Source organism: Sorex fumeus, unplaced genomic scaffold (genome assembly GCF_029834395.1).
Source record: "Sorex fumeus unplaced genomic scaffold, SorFum_2.1 ptg000110l, whole genome shotgun sequence".
NCBI lineage: Eukaryota > Metazoa > Chordata > Mammalia > Eulipotyphla > Soricidae > Sorex > Sorex fumeus.
The window spans coordinates 2687559-2709586 of NW_026606167.1; the positions used below are offsets into that span (position 1 = coordinate 2687559).

General features: G+C 62.7%; 2 protein-coding genes across 2 annotated transcripts; both read left to right on the plus strand.

Moving 5' to 3' along the window:
• The first annotated feature begins 338 nt into the window (after positions 1–338).
• On the plus strand, positions 339–16478 carry CCNF (cyclin F). Its single transcript, XM_056135112.1, has 17 exons — positions 339–423; positions 4716–4867; positions 5701–5807; positions 7218–7285; positions 9732–9925; positions 9997–10050; positions 10151–10255; positions 10462–10539; positions 11033–11184; positions 13373–13537; positions 14286–14409; positions 14497–14677; positions 14772–14859; positions 15029–15113; positions 15190–15317; positions 15625–15794; positions 16060–16478. Exons 1-17 carry the CDS (start codon positions 339–341, stop codon positions 16476–16478), a joined length of 2355 nt encoding a protein of 784 aa, XP_055991087.1.
• Positions 16479–18313: 1835 nt separating this feature from the next.
• On the plus strand, positions 18314–20829 carry TEDC2 (tubulin epsilon and delta complex 2). Its single transcript, XM_056135237.1, has 10 exons — positions 18314–18389; positions 18466–18564; positions 18693–18763; positions 18854–19148; positions 19378–19431; positions 19693–19780; positions 19874–19970; positions 20050–20151; positions 20233–20411; positions 20566–20829. The coding sequence occupies exons 1-10, from the start codon at positions 18364–18366 to the stop codon at positions 20710–20712; spliced, it is 1158 nt and encodes a 385-aa protein (XP_055991212.1). The 5' UTR covers positions 18314–18363; the 3' UTR covers positions 20713–20829.
• Positions 20830–22028: the final 1199 nt, after the last annotated feature.

Here is a 22028-nt window from a genome sequence, read left to right on the forward strand (position 1 = left end):
CCGTGGGGCGGTGGGGGTTGGGGGGCAGCGGTGTGAGAAGTCTCAAGGCTTCGTGATGTCCCGTCCCCCTGCAGCATGGAGGAGTGCGAGGCCCTGTGCACGCGGCTGGCCATCGTGGCACAGGGCCAGCTGCGGTGCCTGGGCAGCCCGCAGCAACTCAAGAGCAGGTTCGGCAGAGCTACGGCCTGTGAACCAAGGTGTGGAGCCGCTGGCGGCATGAGGCGCTGCAGGAGTTCAAGACCTTCGCACACTGCACCTGACTTTCCCAGGGGCGTGCCTGCCCCCAGCCCCCTGTGGGCCCTGAGTCCGCAGGCAGCATCCTGGAAGAGCACCGAGGGATGGTCCACTACCACCTTCTGGGTGAGGACCTCAGCTGGGCCAAGGTGAGCGCCGTGGGGGTGTCCCTGACTCGACCAGCCCACGGTGAGCGCCATAGGGTGTGGGGGTGTCCCTGACTCAGCCGGGCCATGAGGGTGCAGAGGGGCTTCCCTGACTCGGCTCTTTCTGGGGGACAGGCCTTCGTGTCTGACTGCTGTCTCCATGGCAACATCTGCACCATATGCCTGCACAGGCCTCGGTATCAGAGCTGGAAGGAACCTCTCTGGGGCTCTATTCCTGGTACCCCTTCATTTTAGAGCGGGGAACAAACCCAGGGTGGACAGGCCACTAGCTAAGGGTCACACAGCAAGCCCGGATGGAGCAGAGCCTTGGCCTCCCATCCTGAGGTCTGCCTGCACCTGAGATGGTGCCGGGGGGCACACACCAGCTGCCAGCCTTGGGGGACCTTGTGGGCAGCAGACAGAGAGACAGGCTTTCCATGGACCTGATCACCACCCTCTCTCGTGCCCTGTCCACCTCTGGCATCGAAGACAACCGAGAATACAGGCTGGGCACGCACTGCAGCTGGCCCCCCCCGGAGACCCTCTTCCTGCCCGCCCACCTGCCACCAGCCTCGGGTCTTTCCCGCCTGTGCCACCAGAAAAAGAGCTTTTGTGCCTACAGTCTCCTTGTCGGACAGGGAAGCCCTGGGCCTAGGAGTTCGTTTAGGGGCGTGGAGGTTTGCTCTGTCAGGTCTGTCCCCTCAGTGGCCTGGAGACCCCCTGTGTCCCTCACTGGAGAAGGCGCCAGGTGCGTCCTGCGGCCTTGCTAGTCCTGACTGGATGCGAACTCAAAGGGTCCCTCTCGTGTACGCTCAAGGGGCGGTGGGGTGCGTGTGGCTGTGACGGGGCACACGAGGGTGGGTTGCATGTCACTCCTTGCATGCCCCCTGCTTTCCATTCTTCCTCTCGCCAACCTCACCACAGACACCCCATTTCCCAGGTGGATTTTCAGTTCTCCGGCTCCTCAGGCAGCAATGCCAAGAGTAGCTCCTGGGGGTCAGAAGGACTAAATCTAGTTAGAAACACCTGTTCCTGGGCCAGCCTCCTTATTGGATCAGACACTATGGGGTTCTGTGCAGCTATATGCAGAGGTGACCCTAACACCCGTGGACTTGGCTGCAGTGGCATCAGAGTATGTGGCCATACATGGAATTTCGGCCCTAGGACTCCCGAGTTCCTCAGCACACGGCTGCTCTGTCCTCAGCAAAGGCCCGTGTGGGGTAATGGGGTATTGGGGAGACACCACCCTTCCTGTTTGTTTGTTTGTTTTTAAATTTTGGACCACATCTAGAAGTGCTCAGGGGATCATATGGGTTACTTGTCACTTGTCATCTCTTGTTCATCAATTTGCTCGAGCGGGTGCCAGTAACGACTCCATTAGTCCCTGTCGCGTGATAGTGTAGCCCAATGGCATATTAGGGGCTCTTTCAGGGTCAGGGGAATGAGACCCATTGTCGCTACTGTTTTTGGCATATCGAACGTCACGGGGAGCTTGCCAGGCTCTGCCGTACGGGCGGGATACTCTCGGTAGCTTGCTGAGCTCTCGAGAGGGATGAAGATAAGATTAGCCGTTGATGAGATTACATGGGGGGCGGGGGGGGCAGTCTGTGGGTGTGACTGCCAAGCTACTGGAAAACTGGGGATCTGGGTGGAGGAGGCCCAGTCCTGATCCGAGCAGGCTTAGAGGTCTCAGCCACGGATTCCTCTACTGGTTCCTTCATGCGTGAGTTGTCTGAGCGGGTGGAGAGTGGCCTTGAGCATGGCTGTGGCTGGGTTCTGGAGGTTTTCAGCTGCTGGGGTTCTGCTTGGGGCGGAGAGGGGAACTCAACCCGCCCCGCTCTGAGGGCCCTTGTGAAGACAGCCTGGCATGGGAACAGGGGGTTCTGCCTGGAATCAAATCTAGGTCAGCTCTATGTAAGGTAATGCTCTCCGCAATGTACTATCCATCCCCATGCCTCTTGCCATCACCCCATATGCACCACTGCCGCAGTTCTGGCTGCCACACCCACTGATCCCTTTGCTCAACAGAGTCCCAGTGGTGCCCATTTTCTGTCACCTGGCAACAGCCCCTCCCACAGACTGGGCGCTCCCCCACCCCCCTCAGGCACACCCCGCATTGCTCAGGCATAGCTCCTGCCAGGGCCTCGGAGACCATATGGTGTGCCGGAGACCAGAGAGGGATCGAGCCCAGGTTGCTTGCTGGGCACGTGCCTTACCTCTGTTCCATGTTCCTGCCCCGGCCCTCTTCTCTGGACCTGCTGACTGCCCTCCTCCCCCTGCCCTCTGCACCCCACCACCACTGAATTTTTCTCCCTCATCTTCAAGGCACACTCAGCTGGGAATTTCTTGAGCTCCCAACAATGTAGATTCTCCAGCTGGTTCCTGCCCACAGCCCTGTGAGGGAGGGTTCTCCTACTGTCTGGGCTGGGCCCCTCTTCCTGGCTCCAGGGCTGATGCACAGCTGGGAGGCGAGTTGCAGAAGCCAGAGTAGGATGTGGGTTTCCTGACGCCCAGGAAAGTTGAGCTCTGGGCAAAGGGAATGAGGGGTGAGGACACAAGCAGGGCATAGGGGCTGCGGGTACAGGGAACTGCACCACCACAGTCCACAGCGGTGGGAGAGCAAGAGCCTTGCCATATAGGGCACTGGTGCAGGGATTGAACCTTCGCTCTCTATGCTCTCAGGTCCCCAGTGTGGGAGGCCCTTCATGCTCCCCAGCTCTATCCTGGGGGAGACTCATAACATAGTATCAGTGTAGTCGGGTGGTGGCAGGACACAGTAACCTCTGCACCTGGTCAGAGGCAGCTCCACGGGCTGTGCTGCACATGGCCTGGTGCCCCTCTCTGCGGCAGAACCGCGGTGCTCTGACACTGGCACCAAAGCCCATTCCTCGTGTGTTGGATGTAGACTGCCCTGCGGCCCTGGAACCAGGGCGCCTCCTGGTGCCTGCCGCCAACACAGACCAAGCATGTGAAGAGCCCCAGGGGCAGGAGGAAGCAGGGACAGACTGAGACGCTGTCACTGCTGCAGCGGGGAGGGAGGCTGGCTTGGGGCAGCTCTGTCCCTTGAGAGGTGGGATGAGAGCCAGGATCCTTAGGGGCGACAACCTCTGCGGGGACACAAGGCGCAGACATCTGGGGCCTGCGGGAGGGTGAGCCCCAGGGCTAGGATCCCCCCACGACACCCGGGTCCATGCCCCCGAGGGTCACCCCCGAAAGCCGGTCCCCACGCTTGAAGCGGGCGGCGGCCAGGAGGGCGTGCAATCCTTGGGTGTCCTCGGAGGCGAGGGGCGGCGCGGCTGCGGACCCGCAGGACCCGGCCGGTCTGCGGCTGCCCAGACCTAGGGGAGAAGCCAGCGACGCGGCGGGATCGGGAGGCGGTGCCGGCCGCGCAGCCTCTACCAATCAGAGCCGCGCGTTCGAATTCGCGTCCTGCTGCTACCAATCGTGCGCGGGCGGGGCGGGCGGGACGGGCGGGGCGGGCGGGGCCCGGCGCCCCCGCGGCGCTCACCCCCCAGGCCGGCCAATGGGCGCGCCGGGCGCGTTTGAAAACTCGGGCGGGCGGCGGCGGGGCGGGGCGGCGCGTGCGCACGGCGGCCGCACGCTCGGGCGGCACACCGTGTGAGGGGCTCGGCGGCGGCGGGCGCAGCGATGGGCAGCGGCGGGGGTGAGCGCGGGCGGTGGGCGCGGCGCGGGGCCGCGGGGCCGCGGGGCCGGGGCGCCCGAGCCCGAGGGGAGCCCGGCCCGGGAGCGCGCTCGGCGCTGAGCGGCGTCCCGGCGGCGGCCGCCCGGCGCGCGGTTTAAATGCCCGGCGGCTCCCGGCGGCCGTGCTCGGGCCGCGCAGCGGGGGCGGGGAGGTGGTTTCGGGGCGCCCGCCGCGGCCCCCGGCGTTTTCAGGGTCGGGCTTCGAGGGCGGGTCGGGGACGAGCTGCTGCCGCGGTCAGCCAGCCCCGTGGGGTAGGGATGAGCCGGGCGGAGAGCGGCCCGCACGGGGAGGGTCCCCCCGACGGTGGCCTAGGTTTGGGGGGTCGCGGGGCGCAGATGCTGGAGTGGAAGCATCCCGGGGGCTGCTGACAGCGCCGTGCGGACACTTGCCCGGGCCTGGCGCCCGGCCCTGCCTGGCCCCGCCGTGTCTGCTGGCACACGGTGCTGCACGGGGCACCGGCGCTTCCCCAGAGCAGAGGGAAGCGCAGCCGCGGGCACAGCCGCGGGCCCCTTTCTTCCTCTTCCCGCTTTGCCGGGCTCTGCACGGGAACGGTTCCTAACAGCCGAGCGGAGGGGTCCGTGCCCTGGGTGCTGGGTGACCCGTGTTTCATCGCGCTTCCCGTGTCTCTCCAGGGATCCACTGCAGGTGCGCCAAGTGCTTCTGCTACCCCAAGCGCCGGCTGCGGAGGCGGCCCCGGCCCCTGAGCCTGCTGAGTCTCCCCGAGGACGTGCTCTTCCACATCCTGAAGTGGCTCTCGGTGGGGGATATCCTCGCCGTCCGTGCTGTAAGTGGTCTGTGCCGGCTTTGAGTCTCAGTGTCAGAGCAACACTTGGGTGACCCGGGACAGGCTGCTGTTGGGGTAGGCGCGAGAGGGTGTCCCGCTACGGGAAGCCACCTGCTTGCTGCCACGTTTCAGCAGGGAACCCGGGAGATGCCGGCCGTGTTTGGGGCCACCCTGAGTTTTGCCCCAACACATCCTGTCCTGGCACCCCCCTCCCGTCCCCCCCCACCTGTCCCCCCTCCCACCTGTCCCCCGTCCCCAAGGCCATCCAGACTGGGCTGGGTGTGTCAGGCCCCCAGCACTCCTGGGTGTGGCCTGAGGGGGAGAGATGGTATCGCTAAAATAGCCTGCTCCTCACACAGCCCGCAGTGCTCAGCCTGGATGGGCAGCTAGGAGCCTGTCACCGCCCAGTGACTACACCCTTGGGCGCAGGACTGGGCTTCTCCCGCCAGAGAGAAACAGCAGGTCCGAGGTGGCCCCCGCTGGTGTTAGGGTGTGCAGTTCCCACCCCAGGGGAGCCTCAGCCTTTCGGATGCCCACAGAGCCTGCAGAGAGTTTGGGGCAGAAGCACTGCCTGCCCCCAGCTGCTCTGCGCATGGTCTCCTCAGCACCGAGCCCTCAGGCTCTTGATGGAGGCTCTGACTGGGAGGGTCCTGGGCCTTGCTTACCTGACTGAGGGCAGAGGCTTCTGAGGGACCCTGAGATTTGGACCCGTTAGGCTCCAGCTGAGCTTCATAGACCAGGGTGCGGCCCCCTGCCCTCTGCTGATGGGGTGTGTGCCCCTTTGGTCTGTTCAGAGTGAGCCTGCGCCCTCACTGACCGCCTCCCCCACGTAGGTCCATTCTCACCTGCGGGCCCTGGTGGACCATCACAGCAGCGTGTGGGCGAGTGCCAGCTTCCAGGAGCTCTGGCCTTCCCTACAGAATTTGCAGCTCTTTGAAAGGTACGCCCCTGCCCGCCCCTGCCGCTGGGCCTGTGCCGCCCCTGCCGCCACCTCTGGCAGGTGCCGTCCCCGGACTTGGCCCGAGGAGCCGCTTAGATGTCCTTGGTCGTCCCACCCCGGCTCCTGCCCTGACTGCGTGTGGACCCTTTCCTGGTGATTTTACTCACCCATTCCACCTCCTGCTGGTATCAGGACCCAGATGGCCCCTGTGTCCCCCTCTACCCTTGTCCTGTCCCTGATGAACCTCCCTTCCTTCTGCTGGCTGGCTGGGGGTTAGGGCTCAGGCTGGTCTGAGCAGAGAGGGCAGCCTCCCTGCACCCCGGGTTCGCGGGACCCAGGGGCAGCACACCCGCTGAGCCTGTCCCCGCCACCCCCTAGTCCCGAATCACTGCCAGTGGGCGTGTGTCACCAGGACCCCGCCAGGCCACTCAGCCACGGCAGCTGGCTCTCGGGTGCACGCTGGCACACATGCTCGGGCGGGGGGTGGGGGGCACCAAGCTTCCGTCTCACTTCCTGGGCGCATTAGTGCTCTGGGAGCCGTGTCCGCAGCCCCTGTGGCCTGTTCAGCTTGTCCTCCAGCTTGTGTAGCTGTCACCGCTCCCTTAGTGCACTGCAGGGGCCCTGGAGAGACCCCACACCCTTGGGGTTCCTCCCTGTGCCCCTGGACCCAGTGCTCTCGAATCTGATTTACTCACAACCCTCTTCCGCTGAGACGGTTGTACTGCCGTATATAGACCCAAAGAGGGGAACAAATGGGAGCCCAAAAATAGTATGCTAGGTTGACTTTTGGTTTTTGGCCACCCCTGGCAGTATTCAGGGCTCACTCCTGGCTCTGTGCTCAGGGTCACTCCCGACTGGGCTTGGGAACTCTTTGAGGTACTGGGAATCTAACCCATGCAGCTGCGTACATGGCAAGTACTCTAACCACTGGACTGTCTCTCCAGCCCTTAGTCATTTTTGTGGGGGGCCATATCTGGCAATGCTAAGGGCTTCCTCTTGCCTCTGCACTCTAGAATCACTCTTGGCTGTATTTGGGGGACTATATGGGGTGTCAGGGATCAAACCCTGATCGGTCACATGCAAGGCAAGCGCCCTCCCCACTGTCCTGCTTCCCAGGTCCTCCATTGCCCACCTTTCAAGCCGCGTGACCCTATGTGGGGTGACGACCCACAGCTTCAGCACCTGGGCCCCTGGCGGCCACGGGTAGCGGTCCAGTGTTTCCTGACCCTAGGTGAACCAGTGCTGGGTGCTGCCGACTGGGGGCCCCAGGCTCAGGTTTCTCTGCCTGAAGATGTCTCTAAGCCCCCGTGTGGCCGCCAGCCGAGGGCACGGTTGGATGATGACTTCGCGGCTCTCTCTTGGGAAACACGTGGGCGACTGGAAGGGTCACCGGCTGTTCTTTGCGTCCAGGGCTGCGGAGAAGGGGAACTTTGAGGCTGCCGTGAAGCTGGGCATCGCCTACCTCTACAACGAAGGCCGTGAGTGGCGCAGGGCACAGGGCAGGCGGAGGGGTCATGGGATGAACACGGGACACAGGATAATGTGGGGGTTACGGACGGGGGCCGTGGCGTGGGCGCGGGGGATTTGGTGTTAGCGGGGACTGCTGCCGTGCTGCCCTCCTGCAGGGGCCAGCGTGTGCCTTCCCGTCCCCTGGGAGTGGAGGCCCCACGTGTCTGCAGGACCTAGTGACGAATGTTTAGAGGTTGGGAGAGTCACCAGGTTTCATCAGGCCCTGGTTTGGGGCCTGGTAGCGTTTGGGGCCACACAAGCGGTGCTCAGGGGCCCTTGTGGGTTCTGGGAATTAGATGGGGGTCAGAGAGCCCCACCCTCTACTGTCCCCTGTCGCAGCCCGTTTGTTGTCTGTTCAGTGGCCAGGTGGAGACTTACTGGGGGGGGGGGGGCAGCTGCCCGCAGTCAGCCGCTTAGTCCAGGGGTGGCCGTGACTGAGTTCCGGTGTCCTCGGGCAGCTGTGACGGACCCCCCTGGAGCCCTGAGGTTTGCTGACGGGGAGGCAGCGGGACCCCGGTGGGCTTCAGGGTCCCCAGCGGTGGCTTCTCCCACACAGCTTTCCAGGAAAAGCCCGTGGTTTTTATCTTTATTATTTTATTTTTCTGAAGCAAGGTAGCTATCGAATAAACCTTGTGTAGAAAGGTGTGAAAGGAAAGAAAGAGGGAAATGTACTATTGTCACACTGGACCCTCCTCTGTCTTAATGACCTTTCACCCCCATCCCTCACATGCTTGTAATTTCCTCTATCGACCAGTCCTTCTGGCCCCTGTTGTTCTATCCTACAAATGAGTGCAATCATTCTGTATCTGTTCCTCTCTTTCTAACTCATTTCACTCAGCACAGTACTCCCATGTCCATCCATTTGTAGGCAACTTTCATGACTTTATTTTTCCTTAACAGCTGCATAGTATTCCGTTGTGTAGATGTGCCATAGTTTCTTTATCCAGTTGTTCGTTCTTGGGCACTCAGGTTGTTTCCAGATTCTGGCTATGGTAAATAGTGCTGCAGTGAACACAGGGGTGCAGATGGGGTTTTTGCTGTGTGATTTTGGGCCTCCGGGGTATATTCCCAGAAGTAGTGTTGCTGGGTCAAATGGAACTCAATTTCTGGTTTTTTTGTTTTTTTTTTTTGTTGTTTTTTTTCTTTTTGGGTCACACCCAGCGATGCACAGGGGTTACTCCTGGCTCTGCACTCAGGAATTACTCCTGGTGGTGCGTGGGGAGACCATATGGGATGCTGGGAATCAAACCCGGGTCGGCCGCGTGCAAGGCAAATGCCCTACTTGCTGTCCTATCGCACCAGCCCCAATTTCTGGTTCTTTGAAGAATGTCCATATTGTTTTCCAAAAAGGCTGGACCAGCCGGTATTCCCACCTACAGTGAAGGAGAGTCTCTTCCTCCCCACATCCGCGCCAGCACTGGTTGTTCTTGTTCTTGTTGATGCGGGCCGGTCTCTGTGGTGGGAGATGGTATCTCATTGTTTTTGATTTGCATCTCCCTGATGATTAGCGATGTAGAGCATTTTCTCATGTGCCTTTTGACCATTTTAATTTCTTTGAGGAAGTTTCTGTTCATTTCTTCTCCCCGTTTTTTGATGGGGTTGGAGGTTTTTTTCTTGTAAAGTTCTACCAGCGCCTTGTATATCTTTGATATTAACCCCTATCAGATGGGCATTGAGTGATTATTTTTTCCCCTTTTGGGGACTGTCTTTGTATCTCGGTCACTTTTTTCCTTTGAGGTGCAGAAACTTCATAGTTTAATGTTGTCCTATTTGTTAATCTTTGCTTCCACTTGCTTGGTCAGTGATGTTTCATCTCTGAAGATGCCTTTAGCTTCAGTGTCATGTAGGGTTTTGCCTCCATTTTCTTTCATGTAGCTTATGGATTCAGGTCTGATGTTGAGGTCTTTAATCCATTTTGATCTGACTTTTGTGCCTGGTGTTAGAGGTCTGAGTCCATTGTTTACATTGTTTATATTTGAGGGTTTGGGACAAATTCAGAATTTTAAAAGTAGAAAAGATTTTAGACTGATTTTGGGTCATATCTGGTGATGCTCAAGGGTTACTCCTGGCTCTGTGCTCAGAATCACTCCTGGCAGTGCTTGGGGGACTAGATAGGACGCCAAGATCTAACCTGGGTCAATTGTACTGTCTCTCCGGCTCCAAGATTTCAGATATTTAAGCACGGAATGAGGCTAAAACCATGCTACAGTGGGTCGGGCACTTGCCTTCCACGCCATTGACCATGGTTTGGTCCCCTGAGCCTCACCAGGTATGAGCCCTGAGCACAGAACCAGGAGTAAGCCTCGAGTGATGCAGGGTGTGACCTAAAAGTTCAATGGATCAGTCGTTTCCTAAAAAGAGAGAGCAGAGGAGCGTTGCACCCGCCCCAGCGTCGCCCCTGCTCTGTCCCTGCAGTGTCCGTGTCCGATGAGGCCCGCGCCGAGGTGAACGGGCTCAAGGCCTCCCGCTTCTTCAGCCTGGCTGAGCGGCTGAGCGCAGGCGCCGCGCCCTTCATCTGGCTCTTCATCCGGCCACCCTGGTCGCTGTCCGGGAGCTGCTGCAAGGCCGTGGTGCACGAGAGCCTCCGTGCCGAGAGCGAGCTGCCAGGGGTGAGTCTGCGGGGCCGGGGCCGCCCCAAGGGGCTGGGAGCAGCGCGCTCACGGCTCCTTTCCCTGTCTAGGCTCACAAGGCGTCCATCCTGCACTGCCTGGGCCGGGTGCTGAGTCTCTTCGAGGTGGGTCCCCTTGCTGTGTGGGTCCCGGGTACACGCCGCTCCCATGCTTGGTGGCCGGGGAAGGAGGCGGGGCCCATGGGCAGCTGCGCTTGTCCTGCAGGATGAAGAGAAGAGGCGGCAGGCCCGGGACCTGTTTGAGGCGTCTGCGAGTCAGGGCTGCCTGCCCAGCGCCTACCTCCTGTGGGAGAGCGACAGGGACGCAGATGTGAGTGGATGGGGGAGGGGGGTGGCAGCATGGTCCCCAAAGCGCTCCCTGGAGAAGGTTCGCCTCTGACCCCCAGGAGCTGGTGGTCAGTGGTCACTTGGCACAGTCCTGAAATACCCACTGTCACTTGGGCATCCAGCCCTGAGCAGAGTGGCTGGCTCCTTCCGAGAGGGGGCAGGTTGAAGAGTTTCTCCTCTCCTTGCCAGATGTCTGACCCTGGACGATGCCTCCACAGCTTCCGGAAACTCAGGGACTACGCCGCCAAGGGCTGCTGGGAAGCCCGGGTGAGGCCTGACTCCTGCTGCTGACTTCCTGCGGGGCGGCCGGGTCTTTAGAGAGTTAGTTTTCAGTTTGGGGAAACCCAGCCCGCAGTGCTCAGGACTGACTCCTGGCTCTCTGCTTAGAGATCCCTTCTGGCGCGAGGCCGGGGACCGGCGGGGATGGTAGGCCCCGTGCGAGCCCAGAGCCCCGCCCGCTGTGCTGTCGCTGCAGCCCCCGGAGGAGTTTTGATCCAGGGTACAGGGGTCAGCCTGGAGATGCTTGTCCCAGGTTCCTGCTGCCTCGCCTGGCTCAGTGGCACACCGCCCGTCCCCAGAGGGTGGCAGCAGACAGGCCCCGTGGGAGACATGGGCAGGCTGAGCGTGGGACATGCGTTTGTCCCCTCTGGTGGTGCGGCGGGTGAGAGGAGTCCAGGAAGAACCGAGGTCTGTGGCCAGGGGCTCTGTGGTCCCGTGGCCAGCTCGGACGTGGGCCTAACCCTACTCTGTGTCCCCGCAGCTTGCCCTCGCCAAGGCCTGTGCGCACCGGAAGCAGCTGGGGCTGGAGGTGGGCGCAGCCAGCGAGGTGGTCAGCCAGCTCTTCCAGAGCTCCCCGGCCGTCAGCAAGCAGCGCGTCTTCTCCGTGCAGAAGGGGCTCAGCGACACCATGCGGTGAGCCCGGGCGTGGCCCCTTGCTCTGACTCGGGGGGACTGCGGGCCTGCTCTCTCCCCTGCCTCTTGCCACAACCCGCACAGACCTGGATAGACCTGCGCGAGGCTCGGCCCTGCTGGCTGCAGGTGTAGCTTGATGGGATTTTTTTGTTTTTGGGCCACACCCTGTGTGCTCACGGCTGACTCCTGGCTCTGTGCTCAATAGTCACTCCTGGTCAAGCTCTGGGGACCGTATCGGGTGCCAGGGTTCGAATCCAGATTGGTCCCATGCAAAGGCAAGTGCCCTCCCCGCTGTACTGTCGCTCCAGCCCGATACTTTGTTTTTTAAAAATTTTATTTTAGGGGTCGGAGTGACAGTACACTCCGGGGAGGGCGTTTGTCTTGCACGTGGTCGACCCGGGTTCGAATCTCAGCATCCCATATGGTCCCCCAAGCACCGCCATGAGTAATTCCTGAGTGCAAAGCCAGGAGCAACCCCTGTGCATCGCCGGGTGATGTGACCCAAAAAGCAAAAGAAAAAAAAAATTTTTTTTACTTTCAGCTGTGTGGTTTACAGCGTTGTTGGTGGTCGGGTTTCCCACATCACAGCGCCTCACGTCCTCCACAGCATTCACTGCCCTCCGCCTTTGGTTCACTGCCCTCGCCCCTTAACCTGTGCGCTGTTTCTCCTGAAGACCCCTTCTCGGGCTGGAGAGATAGCATAGTGGGTAGGGCGTTTGCCTTGCACGCGGCTGACCCGGGTTGGATTCCCAGCATCCCATATGGTCCTCTGAGCACTGCCAGGAGTAACTCCCGAGTGCAGAGCCAGGAGTAACCCCTGTGCATCGCCGGGTGTGACCCGAAAAGCAAAAAAAAAAAAAAAAAAAAATTCCCTCCTCAGTGTCCACTACCTTTGGGCGTGTGTTCCCCTACTGTGTTTTCTGTCACACAGAGGAGAGAGGTCATTCTGCATGTCCCTCTTCAGGCTGACCTCAGCATGATACTATCCATCCACCCAGGGTGCAGCAATCGCAGAGTTCATCTCAAAGTAATTTCCCATCGTGTATGTGTATACAGGCGCTTTCTTTTTTCTCTTTTGGCTCTTGGGCCATAGCTGGCAATGCTCAGGGGTTACTTCTGGCAGGCTTGGGGGATCACATGGGGTCCTGTGGATCGAACCCAGGTTGGCTGCCTGCAAGGCATGCCCTACCTGCTCTATTATCTGTGCCCCTGTACCCTGGTCTCCTTATTTAGTCCTCTGTACTTGGGCACTTGAGCTGTTGCTGGTTTTGGCTATTGTGAGTCATGCTACAGTGAAGATTGGAGTGCGTGTGGATTTTCTGAGGAGGTTTTGGGCCCTTGGGGTAGATGCCAAGAAGTGGAATTGCTGGGTCAATTTTCTGAGGAAAATTGACCATATGGTTTTCAAAAAAAGCTGGTCCAGGGACCAGAGCAATAGTACAGTGGGGAGGGCATTTGCTCTGCACACGGCTGACCCGGTTCCATCCCTGGCACATCATATGGTCCTCCAAGCACCGCCACGGGTGATTCCTGAGTGCAGAGCCGGCCCATTTCCCCACGCCCCCGCCGTCTCTGGGTCTTTGCAGTCTGTGCCAGTCCCACTGGTGACTCGCAGGTCCCCGATGTTAGTGATGTGGCCATTGTTTTACCCGCCTGGGAACTTTCGGTGGGTCCCCTTGGAGGAAGTGCAAACGCACTTTGTGTCTGTCTGTGCCTGGCATGCCGGGAGTGCCCCATTGGGGAGACTAGCCTAGTGCCGGGATATGGCTCTGCATGTGGGACCCCGAGATCGACCCCCAGCACTCACGGTTACCTCGAGTACCCTGTTGGAAGTGACACAGAAACCACAACCGATGATAATAAAGTGGGACCGAGAGAGGGCACAGTGGGGAGGGCACTCTCCGGGCACGGCTGGCTCGGGTTTGGTCCCCAGCTCCCCATAGGTTCCCCTGAACACTACCAGGATTGAGCCCTGAGCATCGGTGGTGTGACCCTAAACCAAAACCAAAAGTATAATAACAATCGAATGGACAGGCTTCTCCCATATGGCGTGGATCCTGCCCACGGGTGCCCCCACCCTGCCTGCCCTATGGTCTTCCCAGTTCTGTGCCCAGGCTGGGAGGCAGCGGCCGGCTGCAGGCCCTTGCAGCGTGGTGGCGCGCGCTGAGGCTTGGGTGACTGTCCTCAGGTACATTCTGATCGACTGGCTGGTGGAAGTGGCTACCATGAAAGACTTCACGAGCCTGTGTCTGCACCTGACCGTGGAGTGTGTGGACCGCTACCTGCGGAGGCGGCCCGTCCCCCGACACCGGCTCCAGCTGCTGGGCATCGCCTGCATGGTCATTTGCACCCGGTGAGCAGCCCACAGCTGCCCGCGGCCCGTCTCTCCCCGTCCTCTCGGCCCCTCAGCACACAGGGTGGCTGCAGAGGCCCCAGAACTGTGGTCACTGTCAGCCCTGGTACAGCCTGTGTAGAAGCCAGCCTGGCTGGCCCAAAGAACTGTGTTGAGGATGGTGGCCCCCAGGGCAAGTGATTGGTCACACCCCAACCAATGCAGCCCTCAGACAATCCCAGGGTCAGCTGACTCTGTCCCGGGCCTAGTGGCTGAGCTGTCTCCTACCCAGTGGCTAAGGTCTGTCCCTGCTCACTGGCTGAGCCGTCCCCTGCCCAATGGCTGAGCTGTCCCCTAACCAATGGCTAAGTTGTCCCTTGCCCAGTGACTGAGCTGTGTCCCCTGCCCAGTGGCTGAGCTGTCCACAGCCCAGTGGCTGAGTTGTCCCCTGCCCAGTGGCTGACCTGCCCCCTGCCATTGGCTGACCTGTCCCCTGCCCTGTGGCTAAGCTCTGTCCCTGCCCTTTGACAGAGCTGAGCTGTATCCTTTGCCCAGTGGCAGGTGCAAGGGACAAACCCTGGGTGAGGGCCGACTGGCATAGCCACATGCAAAGACCACTGTGAGCCTGATGGCTCCTTCCTGCCCTCCCAGCCTGTGGCTGAGCACGTCCCGTCGATGTCCCCTCGGCACCCTCCACCTCTTGGGCCTGGAGCCTGGGGGCGCCCTGCGGGGGCTGTGCTCTTGTGCTGAGCAGCTTCTGGCCGCCTAGGTTCATCAGCAAGGAGATCCTGACCATCCGAGAGGCTGTGTGGCTCACGGACAACACTTACAAGTACGAGGACCTGGTGCGCATGATGGGCGAGGTGGTCGCCGCCCTGGAGGGCAGGATCCGTGTGAGTGTGGCCGCTGCCCACGGGGGGCGGCAGGGGGCGGCCGGGCGGCGGGGGCGGGGGCCGAGCCCCACATGCCGTGCCATCCAGGTCCCCACCGTGGTGGACTACAAGGACGTGCTGCTGACCCTGGTGCCCGTGGCACCCCGCACCCGGCGCCTGTGCGGCTTCCTGTGCGAGCTGTCCCTGCTGCACCCCGGGCTGGCCGTGTACTCGCCCGCACGCCTGGCCGCCGCCGCCCTGCTGCTCGCCCGGCTCACGCATGGCCAGAGTAAGGGGCGCCCCGGGGTGGGGGGTGGGGTGGTGCTGGGCCCTTCTGGGTGACCTGCCGACCCCCACTGAGCGACTGCTCCCCTCCCTCCCAGCACAGCCCTGGAGCCCCTGGCTGTGGGACCTCACGGGCTTCTCCTGTGAGGCGCTCACGCCCTGCGTCCTGAGCCTCCATCAGAAGTGGTGAGTGATGGGAGGGCCTGGGCTGGCTCCCTGCCCCCGGGAGGCCCGCTCCAGGTCAGCAGCAGCCTGTTGGCCCCCCTGGGAGGGGATGGCGGGCCTGGGGACCCCAGCTTCCTGCTCCTGGGGCTGGACGCAGTCCCTGCAACGCGCCCTGTGACGCTCCGTGCAGCTTCCACGATGATGCCCCCAAGGACCACCGGCAGGTGTCTCTGACCGCCGTGAGGCAGCGATTCGAGGACATCAGCCAGGAGGAGGTGCCCGTCCCTCCCGTCCCCAGGGCTCTGTGGGGGTGGGTGCGGCTGGCCTGTCCCCTGACCCTGCGCCCCCCAGGTGCTGAGCTACGGCCAGCTGTGTGCGGCTCTGGGCGTACAGCAGGACAGCCCTGAGCCCACGTCCTTCCTCGGTGCTGGCGACATCCACAGCTTCCTCAGCTCGCCCTCCGGCCGGAGAACCAAGCGGTAAGCCATCCTGGCCACTTCGGCCTCTCCTTCCTCCTGCTGTGGCAGGGCACTCACCCTGCCACTCCCTGTCCTGGTCCCCTCTTGACATCCCCGTGGGCCCCAGGGACCCCTGCCTTCACCTCCTGGCCTCTCCCCATGAATGTCCTCATGAGCCCAAGCCCACGTGGGCAGGATATGGGCATCGGCCACCAGTGGCTTGATCCCGACTTTCCCAGCGGCAGTCTAGGTGTTGGTTGGCCACTTACTGGCATGGCCACAGGACAGGACCCCAGCGCTACCGCCTGTGACTAGCTCTCCCCTACAGGAAACGGGAGAACAGCCCCCAGGAGGACAGGGGCAGCTTTGTCACTACACCAACCGCTGAGCTGTCCAGCCAGGAGGAGACCCTGCTGGGCAGCTTCCTGGACTGGAGCCTGGACTACTGCTCGGGCTACGAGGGCGACCAAGAGAGTGAGGGCGAGAAGGAGGGCGACGGTGAGCCTGCCTTGTGGGGACAGCCTTGGAGGGCACGACAAGCTCTTTCTAGAATGTTCTGCGGAGTGTGAGCACATGCAGATACTGGGCTCTGCTGTGTTTGGGGCGGTCTGAGTTTATATCCTTTGGGTGATAGGTCCAGGGCCAGTCTGCTGTCCGCACTGCAGTCACTTACCAAGGAGTGGGACAGGCTGGTGGCGGTCACAGGTGTGGCTGAACGCCAGTCATGGTCGCTGGCCTGATTTGCCCCTCCTGTCTCCCGCAGTGACGGCTCCCAGTGGTCTTCTCGATGTCACCGTGGTTTGCCTGAACGCACAGCAGCACTGCTGCCAGGACTCCAGCGACGAGGACGAGAACGTCGCCTGCCCGGAGGAGGAGGGAGCCCGCCACACAGCCCCAGTGGCCCCAGGACCAACCAGCCCTCCGTGCAGCGCAGCAGAGCCAGCCCACGACGTGACCACCTCGGGGTACTCCTCGGTCAGCAGCACGAGCCCCACAAACTCGGCGGACATAGGCGGCCCTTCCCGATCTACCTCTGTGCTGTCCCTGGGCAGCGACCTGTGCACACAGCCCTGCCGACAGCGCTGGCCCCCCGAGAGTGGCTTTCCCCGGCGGCAGGTGAAGAGGAAGAACCTGTCGGCCTATGACGAGCAGGACGCAGCCCTGGGCTTCCTGCGCCTGTGAGCGCGCCTGGTACCTGAGCCCGCCCTGCCACCGGCAACTGGTGGGAGGGAAGCTCAGACCAGAGTCCGCACCGAGGTTCCCCACTCCTGTGGCCTGACCGCTGTCCTCCCAGGCTCCTCTGTGGGTGGGGGCCTTGCCCAGTGGTGCTCGTGGGTCACTCCTCAGTGGTGCTTGGGGCAGTCAGACCCGGTGCCCGGAGGGAGCAGGGCTGGCCATCTGCTGGGTAAGTGCCTTGTGCCTTTCTAACCCTCCAGCCTTAATCCTCTTAAGACAAAAGGAACAAGAGGTTCTCAATTATTTGGGCTCCGCTCAGGCCCTTGTGCATGTCCTGACCCCACAGAACTCCTGGTGAGGGGACAGGAGCCATTTCCCAGTGGAGTCACTGCCCCAGTGCCCAGAGCCCCAGACCTGAGGGGACTGTGTAGTCTGCTCCTGTTCTCCTCCGTGTGTGCCCCCATGTGTCCGTTCCCTGCCCCACCGTCAAGACTTCTGCTGCTGTGAGAATTCAGACCCCAGGCTGGGCCCGGTGGGGAGGAACGCAGCTGTGGACGCAGCTCCTGCCTGCCACGCTCCTGGGCCTGTATGAGCCTGGCTCCCTCGTCGAGGGGGGGGCCCCCAATACCTACCTCACAGGTGGTGAGGATTAAAAGTGGTGCAGATGGACGTGTGTGAGTGACTCCTTGTGCTTGAGTGTGCATAAGCGAGCCCAGTCACCCTGCAAAGAAGCTGCACCAGATCCGGGGTCCGCTGGCCTCTCTCAGGCCTCCGATGCTGTCAGACTGGCATGGGGACTCCTCTGGCCCAGGGGTCACTCGGCCATCCAAATACTTGCTCCCTCTATTCCCCGGAGAACCTCAGTGGACTGGGGACCTCTTCATTCCACCCCGGTGGTGTGGGTGGGTACTGAGGAGCCTCACAGGGCTCTTGCCTGATCCCTCTCCTTCTGGCACCCAACACTGTCCTGGCATCCCTGGGAAGCAGAGCCTGGTCACTGTTCCCCTCCCTATCCCCTACACTGCAGTCATGACGGGGGTGGAGGGGGTGGGTTTCCATTTCCTCACCCCTCCCTCTTGGCCAGTTATCAGGACCAGGGAGTCCAGGTGCCCACTGGACACCTCCTTGGGATGACATCACCTCCTCCAGTATGTTGCAAAGGGATGGCCCCTTGCGGTCAAAACCCCTGCCTGCGGGCGGGAGTGATAGCACAGCTAGTAGGGTGTTTGCCTTGCACGCGGCCGACCTGGGTTCTAATCCCCGGCATCCCACATGGTCCCGCGAGCACCACCAGGACTAATTCCTGAGTGTAGAGCCAGGAATAACCCCTGAGCATCGCTGGGTGTGACCCAAAAAGCAAAAAAAAAAAAAGCAACCCTGCCTGGTCCCTGACACGCACCTCCTCCTCCTCCAAACTGCCTGCTGTTGGGGCCAGAGCAGTAGTACAGCGGGGAGGGCATTTGCCTTGCACGCGGCTGACCCTATTTGATCCCCGGCATCCCATGGCATCCCCGAACAGTGCAGAGCCAGGGCTAACCCCTGAGCGTCTCCAAATGTGACCCTCCCGCCCTCCCCTCGCCGTGCGCGCGCCCGAGCCTGGCCCCGAACACCTCACGCGGCCCCTGCAGGAGAGATGCCTGCAAGCCAGGAATAAGCCCGGAGCACAGCCCGGGGGAGGGACCATGCGCAGGCCGCCTGGGGTTCCTGGGGCGGCAGTGACTCAGGATCAAGCCGTTTCGGGGGCGCGCGAGTGAGACGCGGCGGGACCGCGGAGGCGGGGCCTCAGCTGGGCCCGGGGTTGGGCGGCCCGGCCGGAAGGGGCGGTCCTTTCCCGGGAAGGGGCGGGGCCGCGGCAGGGCGGTAAATCCTGCGGGCCGAGGCCGCGGCGCTCATGCTCCCCGCCGGCTGCTCGCGCGGGTGAGGCGGGGGACCGGGGGCGGGGGCCCACGGCCACGCGCGGCCGAGGGCTGAGCCGCCGGCGCGTCCTTTCCAGGCTGGTGGCCGAGCTGCAGCACGCCCTGGACACCTGCGCCGAGCGGCAGCGGGAGCTGGAGCAGAGCCTGCGAGTATCCCTGCGGCTGCTGCGTGCCTGGTTCGTGGGCCCCGAGACCCTCAGATCCCTTTCCGCCCCAGGGCCTCGCGTCGCCTCCCTGTGGGCTGAGCTGGGCAGCCACAGCGTCCCTGCCTCGCGGTCACGTCGTGCTAACCCCTGTCTTGCAGGGACCCTGCCGACAGCCCCGCCCCAGAAGCAACCCCAGGGTGCAAACCTGACCAAGAGACCCTTACTTCAGGTACATCGCCCCCTGACCCAGAGCCGCCCTCTGGCCTCAGTGGGCCCCTTCCCCAGCCCCGCAGGGTCACCCTCTTCTGGACTTCCGCAGCATGCACGCCCAGCCCCCGGGAACTGGAGGAGCTGCAGCTTCTGACCCTGGCGCTGGAGAAGGCAGCCCGCGTGCGCAGACTCACCTCCCGGCCTGCAGCGAAAGACAGGGCCTTGCGCCAGAAGGTGGGCTGCATCCCGGCCCCAGGCCGGGCTGGCCTTGGGGCAGCAGGGAGCAAGCCACCCCGCGGCAGCCGCCAGCCTCCCTTGCCCAGCAGCACAGCTGAGTACAGGCCCCCGCTGGCCAGCCCTGCAGAGACTTCGGCCCCCCAAGCTTTCACGCTGAAGGACAAGGGGTAGGTCCCTCCTGCACCCTGGCCTGCCACACTCCTCTCTGCCCAGGGACACCCTGGTCGAAGCAATTGTCTGGGGCTTGAAGAGGGTCCCCTTTGAGCTTTGAGCCTGCCCTGCCGCCCTGTAGGACAGTGGGCTGGCCAGCTTTGTCCCACCACCCGGAAGGGTCTGGGGGGTGCAGACGCTTCCTCCTGGGGGTGGGGGGCTGCGCTAAGCAGACTCTGTCCGTAGGACCCTGCTGCAGCTGCCTGCGGCCTTCAGGACAGCCGCCTCCGCCAACTCCCGGTGAGCCAGGGCTGGGCTGTGGGGAGGCCGGACAGGCCTCCACTGAGGGAAGCACCCCACGGAGGTCCATCCTATTCCCCTACGTCCTACTTGAGCATGTGTTAGCGTTTGCACCCGCTAGGGGGTCTCCCGCACTGCGGGTCCGCCTTGCACGCAGTGCCCTGGGGCCTTGCCGGGCAGCCTGTGTTCTTAGGGGGCTGTGGCCCCCGGGCGCCCCCCTCCCCGAGCCCAGCCCTCGCGTCTGACCAGTGTCCTCCCCAGCCTGTGGGCCGAGCTGAACTCCCAGGCCAGCGGGCCCGCGGATGCCGTCAGCGCCAGGGCCCAGTTCCTCCGGCAGATGCCGCCTGCAGTATCCTTGCCCCAGGGGCTTCTGGCTCCCCCGGGAGGCGGGGAGGGTGTCCAGGGCCACCCCGGTTCGGACCATCCCTGACGGCGAGCGCAGACAGACTTGGGCTCAGAGCCCTGCGCGGCGGAGGTACAGCGCCTGCGCAAGGCCTGCTCGCTGCTGCGGCTGCGCCTGGGCCAGGAGCTCGCGGCAGGTCAGTGGCGCCCGGCGGGTGGGGGCGGGGGCGCCGGCGGGCTCGGCAGGCGGGAACCCACCGCCCCTGCACCCCGCAGGCCCAGCGGAGCCGAGGCAGGAGTACCAGCGCCTGCTCACGCTGGAGGGGCTGCGCGACGCGGCCGGCGGGTGTCAGCGCCGGTTGCAGGAGCTGCGCGCAGGTGAGCAGGGACCCACACTGGGTAGACGGTGTCCTTGGCGGCGTGGGGGCTGCTGCAGCATCTGGTGTCTGCATCCCACAGCCGCTGCCGAGCCTTGGCCGGAACGGACAGCTGCAGGGGGCTCTCCCCGTGGTGGAGGGAACGCACAGCCGCCCTGGGACTCCCAGCTGCTTGTCTACTCCAGCCCGCGGGAGCTGCAGACCCTGGCCGCCCTGCGGCTGCGGGTGGCCATGCTCGACCAGGAACTGCACCTCCAGGAGGTACTCCGGGGCCAGGCCCTGACACAGGACACAAACTGCCAGGCCTGCCCTGTGCGACCAAAAAGTGCCCACTTTGTAGGTTCTGTGTGGGGAGGAGGGACAAGCCTGGGACTGGGCAGGCTCCTGACCACACCCTGGCCCTGCCCTCCCCCAGGTCCTGATGGCGCAGCTCCTGCCGGTGCTGCGTGCCCAGCAGCCCTCGGGGTCCCCGGGGTTGGTGCTGTACCGGGCCGCACACAGCCTGCTCTGCGAGGGGGGCGAACGCTTTGTATCCACTCTGAGGGACGATCCCACCGACTGAGCCCAATGCCAACCACACAGCAGCTGGCAGAGCGAGGCTGGCCCTGCGGGCACAAGGAGGCAGAACCCCAGAGGGTCGCCAGTCCCTCTGTTCTCCCTCTCGCTACATAAAGCCACATGTCAGCACCACTTTGAAACATGTATGCACTTCCCTCCTACTGGGACAGCCGGGTGGGTGTTGTTTTCTTTGGTTCATTTCTCTGGAACATGTTGGGGGCACAGAGAAAGCTCAGGGCCTAAGGTACTTGGTACTTATACTAAGGTACAGGTACTAGGGTACTTGCCTTGCAGCTGGCTGAGTCCCACCGAGCCTGAATCCCGCCACCACATAGGGTTCCCTAAGCACTGCCAAGAGTAACCCCTGAGCACTGTCTGATGCGACCTCTACCCCAAAAACAAACCAACCCGTTGTAGAGGAAACAGTTGAGACACGTGTCCTGGGTTCATCTCCAGCACCAGTGTAGGCCACAAGCATTGCCAGGTCACTTGTGGCACAGAGCCCATCTCTTCTGTGTAGAGGTGGAGGGGGCCTGAGGCCACTCCCATGTACCTAGAGCTTCCCCACGCTCCACAGGCACAAAGGCCACACGCCTGTCCATGGTGGTTGCGTGCCACTGCCTCCCGCACCCCCAGGACGACTCCTGACAGCCCAGCCCTGTACCTCAAGATGAATTCTGACACCCCAGTTTGGCCAGATGGTAGATACTGGGGTGAGCCTTGTGAAGGGGGCAGGCCAGGGTTGGCTCCCTGCCCCCCTGAGGAGGGGCTCCGAAGGGCTCCATTGTTCCTGCAGCCCCATCCTGGCAGGGCCAACTGGACTCAGAGCAAGTCTGACCACGGTGTCTGCCCCCAGCATCAGCGCCCACACCAGAGTCCCCAATTCTTCCACTTGTGCCGCCCACTCGCAGCTGGACCGGTCCACAGGCCAGGCAGTTCTCTGCCGCCCACCTCTGGATCTCTCCACTGAAGAAAGGCTGGTCCAGGGAGGCCTCGGTGCCAGAAAAGGGGGCGGGGGGCAGGGCGCCCCGATTACGTCCCCAGCCCCTCTGATGTGGCAGTGTGACCAGAGCCCACCGGAGAACCTGCCCTTGGCCCAGCCTGAACGCGCCCAGGGGCCCCAGGGTCCATGGCCGCACTGAGTCCTGCCATTCGGCGTCGTTACCCTGCTGGCCATCACCTTCTTGCTGCTCTGGCCCCGTCTGGACCTGGCCTAGGGTTTGGTGCTGGCCGCACCCCTGTGCCGGGCCAGCCTGAAGGCGCCTCTTCACCCCAATCCCTCCCCAAGCGCATCCCCACCCCCCAGTCTCCGTCTGTGCA